Source organism: Bidens hawaiensis, unplaced genomic scaffold (genome assembly GCF_021521415.1).
Source record: "Bidens hawaiensis isolate Kalapana, Puna unplaced genomic scaffold, B.hawaiensis_p1.1 tig00013027_1, whole genome shotgun sequence".
NCBI classification, from domain to species: domain Eukaryota; kingdom Viridiplantae; phylum Streptophyta; class Magnoliopsida; order Asterales; family Asteraceae; genus Bidens; species Bidens hawaiensis.
Window position 1 is genome coordinate 242,931 of NW_027492096.1, and position 7,692 is coordinate 250,622.

At 36.8% G+C, this 7,692-nt stretch overlaps 1 protein-coding gene across 1 annotated transcript; it reads right to left on the minus strand.

Annotated features, from left to right (window-relative positions):
* Nucleotides 1–239: 239 nt before the first annotated feature.
* On the minus strand, nucleotides 240–4,018 carry LOC143543104 (putative serine/threonine-protein kinase PBL7). The gene is made up of 3 exons (XM_077035507.1): nucleotides 3,380–4,018; nucleotides 301–579; nucleotides 240–251 (listed from the first exon to the last, which is right to left on the minus strand). Exons 1-3 carry the CDS (start codon nucleotides 4,016–4,018, stop codon nucleotides 240–242), a joined length of 930 nt encoding a protein of 309 aa, XP_076891622.1.
* Nucleotides 4,019–7,692: the final 3,674 nt, after the last annotated feature.

Consider the following 7,692-nt stretch of genomic DNA (forward strand, 5'->3'; position numbering starts at 1 on the left):
TGTTGATGAGCCATATTACCTATAACTAACTAATAAAGGGTTTCCTTTTGGGTGTATATAAAGAGAGATAAATATTAACATCATAACTTAATCACACACACATAACAATTTTGTGTGCCTCTCTCTCATAAAACCGGGTTCCTCTCAAGAGCCCTAACATCATCCCTAACTATTCATCCTAAAGGGGAACTCGATCAAGATGACAAACATGTCGACTACATCATACACAGCTGCGATGACTACTCTCCATGCTGTAACAGGTTCATAAATTTAATATATTTCATGTTTTCCATTCCTTACATGAAGAACTGATCCCAGGATAGGCATGAGATTTGTGTGCCTATAATCAGAAAGCGTCATCATCTCCTCAAAGAAGTCTGATTCTCCTTCTCCTTGTCCATAACTAAATTCTATACGCTTAATAGCAACAATGCTTCGGCCCTTATAGTGAGACACTTCTCCTTTATAAGCTTTTCCAAAACCACCAACTCCAATACAGTTGTAATCTTCAAAATTGTTGGTGGCTGAAACTATCTCTTCTAGTTGAATTTTAAAATGTTGAAACTGATGCAAGAATTCCTACATATTTGAGGATCAATGCAAATGAAAACTATTTAATTCAAATAAAGGGCACCAAGCAATTGCAAGTGCACAACTTGACTAAAGATATAGTCTAAAAACATGAAAAAAAATGGAAATAGGAAAAATGGAAGGGTTAAATGGTTGATAGGAGAGAGATTTTTTGGTTTCTAGGTGATCCGTCATTTGAAATGACGGATCTAAGAATGATTGTAGAGTGTGTCAGCGATTGTCTAAGCTGAAGGATTTTTTGGTGTTCCGCCATTTCAAAGGCGAAAGTGACGTAATTACCATGTGTTCCGTCATTTGAAATAACGGATCCCCACTTTACCCTTGACTGATGCATCCATAGCCTTCCCCTATATAGTCTAAAAACATTTGAATTTCATATAGTTTTTATTATCTCTCTTATTTAATTTCAATTCTACAATCGTATTTCTTTGGTGTTAAGTGATTCCGTTGAGATTCTTTGCAGTCAAGTAACAAAAAAGCATTTAAAGAAAAATAGACCTTTAAAGCAGCGCCACTCTTTAAAATACACTAACATCCTATAAACCACAATTTATGGTTCACTAAAAATACTAAAAAACCATTACCTCTGGATGTCTAAGTGCAGCCTCAAGTTCGGTCACAACCTTATGTTGGAAGTAATTTCGGACTTCAATTCACATGTCGGTAAACTTGAGGGACTAATATTGACAAGCTGGTCATAATTGGTTGTGTTTCCTAATTGCACTGTAATAATAATAGGTAATGTCTTTGATAACAAGTTAGGTTAGTCCTATATACACATGTCATGGTTAGACATTATAGATTGTGTGGTGTGAGGTGTAACCGAGTTAGGGTTCATCGAAGAGACACACACGAGATGTAACCGAGTTAGGGTTCATCTAGATGTAACCGAGTTAGGGTTCATCAAGAGTCAAACCGAGTTTGGGTTTGCGGATTGTAATCAGTTTTTTGAGTTATATTTTTTGATTATATAAACGAGAGTTATTCGTTTAATTCGTGTTTGATTATCGATCTGGGACTTGAATTGGTATCAGAGCCAAGTTCAAGAAATCGATAATCGAGTTAACTTTGATCGACGGTGAGGTTGATCAACGGTACAGTGATCGGCGGCGAGTGGTAGCTTGAGTAGAAGTTATCATCAGAATATATCGGAACCGAGTTGGGTTTCCAAATCGGAGTTTCTGTTCACAAGAAAGTTAGTCGGACCTGTTACGATGAGTTTACGAATCGGAAGCGTGTCAGTCGGACCAGCTACCGGTGGTGACGGGTTTCTCGGGTGTTTGGAAATCATATTTGTGATGGGTTTCGCCTAGTACGATCAGAACGAAGAAGAGTTGGTTTTCGTAAGTATTTTGTGGAGTTTTGCTTTTGTCATTAAATAATTACAAAAGGTGTCAAGTGATAAAAGACAAAACTAATTTGTTTCTTTTAGAATAATTCTGATTGCTACAGGATTGGTTACGAAAGAAAAAAGTTGGTTTAATTTTTTTTTATTAAACAAGTTGGGCTTAATCACCTTTGTTAGATGCTTTTGTTTGGGTTGAACAAGACGGTTCAATTCAGAGTTTGTATTTTATTTGGATTGAACGAGTAGGTTCGATTCAAAGTTTGTTTTTACACGGGTTGAACGAGTTAGGTTTTAACCAAGGTTTGATTTATTTTGTGAGAAACCGGGTTCGGTTTCGAAAAGAGGTTCGAGGCTGATTTGGCTGAGTAGTTGTTCCAAGGGATCGGAGCAAAGGGGGTTCATCTTGATACGGTTTAAACGGTTTACGTTTTGACCAAGGATTTTGATTTGAAAGATGTGTTTGTGTTTTGATTCGGGAACAAAAGAAGATCAAGGAAGATTGTTTTCGCTCGATTAGATGACCGGAATCGCAACCAAATGAGTGATTATTCGAGTTCGTACGACCGAGTGAATGGTCAGGGACATGGTCACAAAGTTAGTCGAGTTCGGGAGAGCCGAAGAACAAATCTATGGATCAAGAAAAGTTCCGGAGAGATCAAGACCAAGATGGTTGTGAAAACCAAGAAGGTCAAGTTCATGGGTCAAATCAAACAGGGCAAAAGAGACATGCTCGGAGTTGAAAAATCACTTATTTCGAGTCAGAAATTAGGGGGTGATTGTTGGAAGTAATTTCGGACTTCAAGTCATAGGTCGGTAAACTTGAGAGGCTAATATTGACAAGCTGGCCATAATTGGTTGTGTTTCCTAATTACATTATGTTTCCTAATTGTACTGTAATTATAATAGGTAATGTCTTTGATAACAAGTTAGGTTAGTCCTATATAAACATGTCATGATTAGACATTATAGATTGTGTGGTGTGAGGTGTAACCGAGTTAGGGTTCATCGAAAACACACACGAGATGTAACCGAGTTAGGGTTCATCTAGATGTAACCGAGTTAGGGTTCATCAAGAGTCAAACCGAGTTTGGGTTTGCGGATTGTAATTAGTTTTTTGAGTTATATTTTCTGATTATATAAACGAGAGTTATTCGTTTAATTCGTGTTTGATTATCGATCTGGGACTTGACCTTAGCCATCTTTGGACGATCTTCACGAGATTCCTTCAAACATTGATACGTAATGTCTGAAAATATTTTCAAAACACGTCGATCCATTTGCTCAATGGCCAAATCCTTAAAAGATGATTTTATTTAACAACTTTTTTTCATAGCTTTTAATCCATTCGGGCACTAAATTATATTGAAGAGACCCATTGCTATATGTATAACATAGTGCCCCACATAAAACTTCCACTAACATTACACCAAAAGAATATACGTTTGACTCTTTCGTTAGGGTGTTTGTCTTTGCATACTGAGGATCACAGTACCCACAAGTACCTGCTGCCAAGTTGACAACAGTCGAATGCAACTCGTTAGCGGGGCCCATAGTTGAAAACCCGAAATCAACAACTTTAGCATTCCACTGGTCATCAAGTAGGATGTTGCCGCTTTTTACATCACAGTGGATGAGTCTCTGGTGTGTCCCCCTTGGATCATGAAGGTGCCTTAATCCCTTTGCCGCATCAAGGCATATCTTGATACGTTTTGACCACGTGAGATCAGGGGAATTTAAATGTCCCTCAAGGCTTCCACGAGATGCAAGCTGGTACACAAGGATCTTCTCATCCTCTTGGTAACAAAATCCCAAAAGAGATATCAGATTTTCATGCTCGTAACGGGAAAGCGCTCTTATCTCTTTCAAGAACTCAACGTCTCCTTGGTCCTGGTCCTGCCTATGATCTAGATGTTTAATTGTGGCCATGCTTCGGCCCTTAGAGTGAGACACTTCTCCTTTATAAACTTTTCCAAAACCACCATGTCCGATTTTGTTCTTCTCATTGAAGTTGCCGGTGGCTAATATTATCTCTTCAAGCTGGATTCTAAGATTCTGAAACGGCTGCAACTCTTTGTCCATATATATGGATCAAGTGACAATAACAATGTTCAAATCAAGGGTTTCAAGCAATTGCAAGTGCACAGCTTGATTGGAGATGTGTAAAGAACAAGGAGTTGAAAGATGTCTACAAATCAAACCGAAGGACACACAAGATTATTTTGTTAGACATAAGTGGAATTAAAAAACACTCAAGACTGTTACAGTTCAATGAAAGCAATGCCTTTATATAGGATTAGAGAGGCCAAAAATTATGAATATATTACTATATTACACCACTTCAATAATTACATTTTACTCCCCCTGTTCCGTAAAAAGTGTCCACATTTCCTTTTTTATTTGTTCCATTACAAATGTTTATTTTTAAAATTTATTAGCCAATTTCCAAGTTTACTCTTAAACACACACAATTAACATTAACAAACAATATTTATGGATCCAATTTTCAAGGCTATTATTGTCATTTGGTAAGCAAAAAAAAACACAGTAATTTAATCTACCTTAAACTTTATGTTTTTCAAACTAAGACACTTTAACCGGGACATAGGGGGTATTAAATGCATTATGCATAGACGGTGTTGTACATTTTAACATGTAATGGGACAAGTTGCTCAGTTCACATGATTTCATTAACGTTAATGGTCAGTTCCTTCAATAATTAAATTTTATCAAACTAAAAATGAATGCTAATTCAAATGACTTAAGTTGACCTTGAGATTGCCAAAGTCAACCACCTGCTTGTACCTGCCCAGATGCCTTCATCACAATGTTCTAGTTGTTATACCAAAAAAATATATTTATCTTTTAGTTTCTATTTGTCACTCAAATTTGATATGTTTTTTCATTATATATACATTAATTCTCTACTACATTAATCATAGAATATTTATAAACAGGAGTTTATCTATTTTATTTAGTATTTATCTAATTTGACCTGATGAACCGGAAAACAATTATTATGTAGCGATAGACAAATAACCATAAAAATTTTCGCCCCCCTAAGAAGTTTTTTGGGGCCCTCCACCGGTCATTGTACGTTATTTTTTATGTAGTGATGTTACTATCTAGGTACTTGAATCACAACCCCTTAAAAATGCATAGTTGTACCCTGCCTCCTTAATACCGCTAGACCAAAGCGCTTTTGGTGATTGGGTTATGTAACCCGATCCAACGAAAGATTTTGATTCCGTTGGGGACAGCTATGTTCATGGCAGTTGTGGTGAAGTAGGCACAATGGCAATTTTAATGGGAAGCAAGGCTCTAAGGCGGAGCGAATCCAGAAAAGATTTCCTTAGTTCGGATTGTTCTCTGCAAATTAGGAAAGCTAGCTCCTCCTCCTTCATCTTCGTTGGTCCTTTTTGACATTGTATGGTGAGAAAGCTCACTCATGCCTTTTGACGAGATTAAACGAGAAACCCGACTCTACGAACCCAATCAATAGTAGGGGTGTTATGATCGGAGCAGCTCATCAATGCAAATGGTTAAGACTCTTGCTATAGATTAGGGCATAGTCATTTTCAATATGTAATTTTATATAACTATGTTTAATTGTATTAGTGTATGTTTTTAAGAAATTATGTGTTGTATATAATATGTTTTATGTTTTATTAATTAAAAATATAAGAATAATAAATTAAAACAAGTACTCATATAAAAGTGACAAATTTATAAAAAAAAAAACAAAAAACGAGTTTTATAAATACTACTCGTATAACGCCTTACACCCTATACGAGTTGTATAATAGTTGTATGAGTCGTATAGAGTAAATCAGCATCACTAGACAAGATCTCTAACATCTATACGAGTCAATAAATCTATATAACTCGTATAAAAGTCAGGTGATATCTGGATAAAACCATCTTGTGTCTAACGGAAGGGGTCTAAAATTAGCTTAATTGTATGCACCACCTTTCACATGATGGAAAGGCAATGCAAAAGAAAAAAAAAATAGTGTAACATCGATGGATCACGCAAATATTTAGAACTTTAGATGCACGTGGTTTTTGAAAAATAGACATTGCTCAATTGGCATTAGTTCTCATATTAGAAAAATCATTGACTAGATTTGCAGATCCACAACATACACATGACGATTTAATAAACGATACATATGATTCTTTTTGAATATTATAACATTGACAGCTCTTTTCGTTGTTCGTGAAGGACGAAGAAAATTCCCTCTCGCTTAAAATAGCGTACAACGAAGGTCAAAGGCTAAAAAGAAGCACAAAGGAATAAGTCTGATGAATATTCTCTTCTAACTTCTGAACGAAAACGTTTAGAGTTAACTGTAGTTTGTGTCCTTGTGGTTTAGGGACGTTTCCCACAAATTTGAACGGGTTGAGTCTGTTGCTACAACAATTATAAGACCAATGATTCCGGTAACCTAACGCAGGTCGTCGTGTCCCTCTACTCTTGCAACACGTAGAGAGAGGTTCACTAGTTTTGTTGTTATTGTTATTGTTCACTAAGGATCCAAGACCGAGATGTTAGAACCGGTTTTTGGATGAAGTTCTTAGTGAAGCTATGATGTTCTTGAAGTAAGAAAGAAACATGCAAAGTGTATGTTTCTCCAAGAAGAAGAGAAGATCAGAGAGTATGTGTTAAACTCCCAGATCTGGTGTGTTCTTGTTATGTCTAAGTTATGTCGTTTTATAGAGAAAGGAATGTAAGCCTTTTGTCTAATGGATAAACTAATGAACCTCCAGTTTGGTAGAGGGTTGACCATTTTATGGGCGGGAAGCTTTTGACATTCGGTTAACGATATATAATAATAATACTTTTCTGAGCGTGTCCCCTCTTTTACGGCTGAGGTATGATGTGAACAGTGATTTGACGTGGTACTGTTACACGCTTTTACTGTTCACGTACTTGTTCTCCTTAATTGGGCGGGAAACGAACCTTTTAACCTTCTAACCTTTTTAGCGTTAATGTGTGAAAGCCATTTTATCATACTTTGGGCTACCCCCGTCATCAGCCCCCCAAGTCAGAGGTAGAGGTTTTTGGGAAGTAGGATCAAAGGCGTCTGACTTTTGCTCACATTTTGTTATTGCTTAAAGGCTTCGAGACTTTGAACAGTTTTGCTTATTTTTGAATTTCTGACATGACAGTTGATGTGATTGATTGGGTGGTTTATGCAAATAAATGTTCCCAATAACTTCTTATTAATATTATCAACTGCACATTTCTTTTCTTTTAAACTTCTTAAGTTTCCTCATTATCTTTCGAACACATTTATCAAGTTCCCTTCAATTCTTCAACAGGTTAGTTCCAATCTTCCTTTTCTTTCGAAATTATGGGTGCTCGTAAGGACTTATCGGTGAGTTATTCCTAATTAACCCAAGAGAAAGTTGAATCGTTTTGCCTCGATTGGGGTATAGGTTTAGAGTTTAAACCGGCTGTTTCGTCGGCCGACGCTTCGATCGATCGTTGTCCGGCGGGTTCGATTGCCCTTTATTGTCGCCATTTTGAGTTTTCTAACCTCCGCCATCAGTTTTCGACCTTTGTTTTGAATGTGTCTTTTGATCAGATTCACCCCTTGGGGCTTGCTAGGGATTAGCATTTAGAAGTTTCATGCAAGGCTTTAGGGTTTGATCCGTCATTGTTATGTTTTCGCCGTTTCTTCCGTCTAGCGAAGAATGGTGATTGGTATACCTTTGAGCATACTCAGGTTGACACTTGTCTAATTTCTTCC

Excerpts from the sequence above, each read along its gene's own strand:
- LOC143543104 (XM_077035507.1), bottom strand. The coding sequence starts at position 4,018 with ATGGACAAAGAGTTGCAGCCGTTTCAGAATCTTAGAATCCAGCTTGAA. Across the intron at positions 580-3,379 it reads CCCTAACGAAAGAGTCAAAC|GAATTCTTGCATCAGTTTCA; the intron begins GTATATTCTTTT and ends TCAAATATGTAG.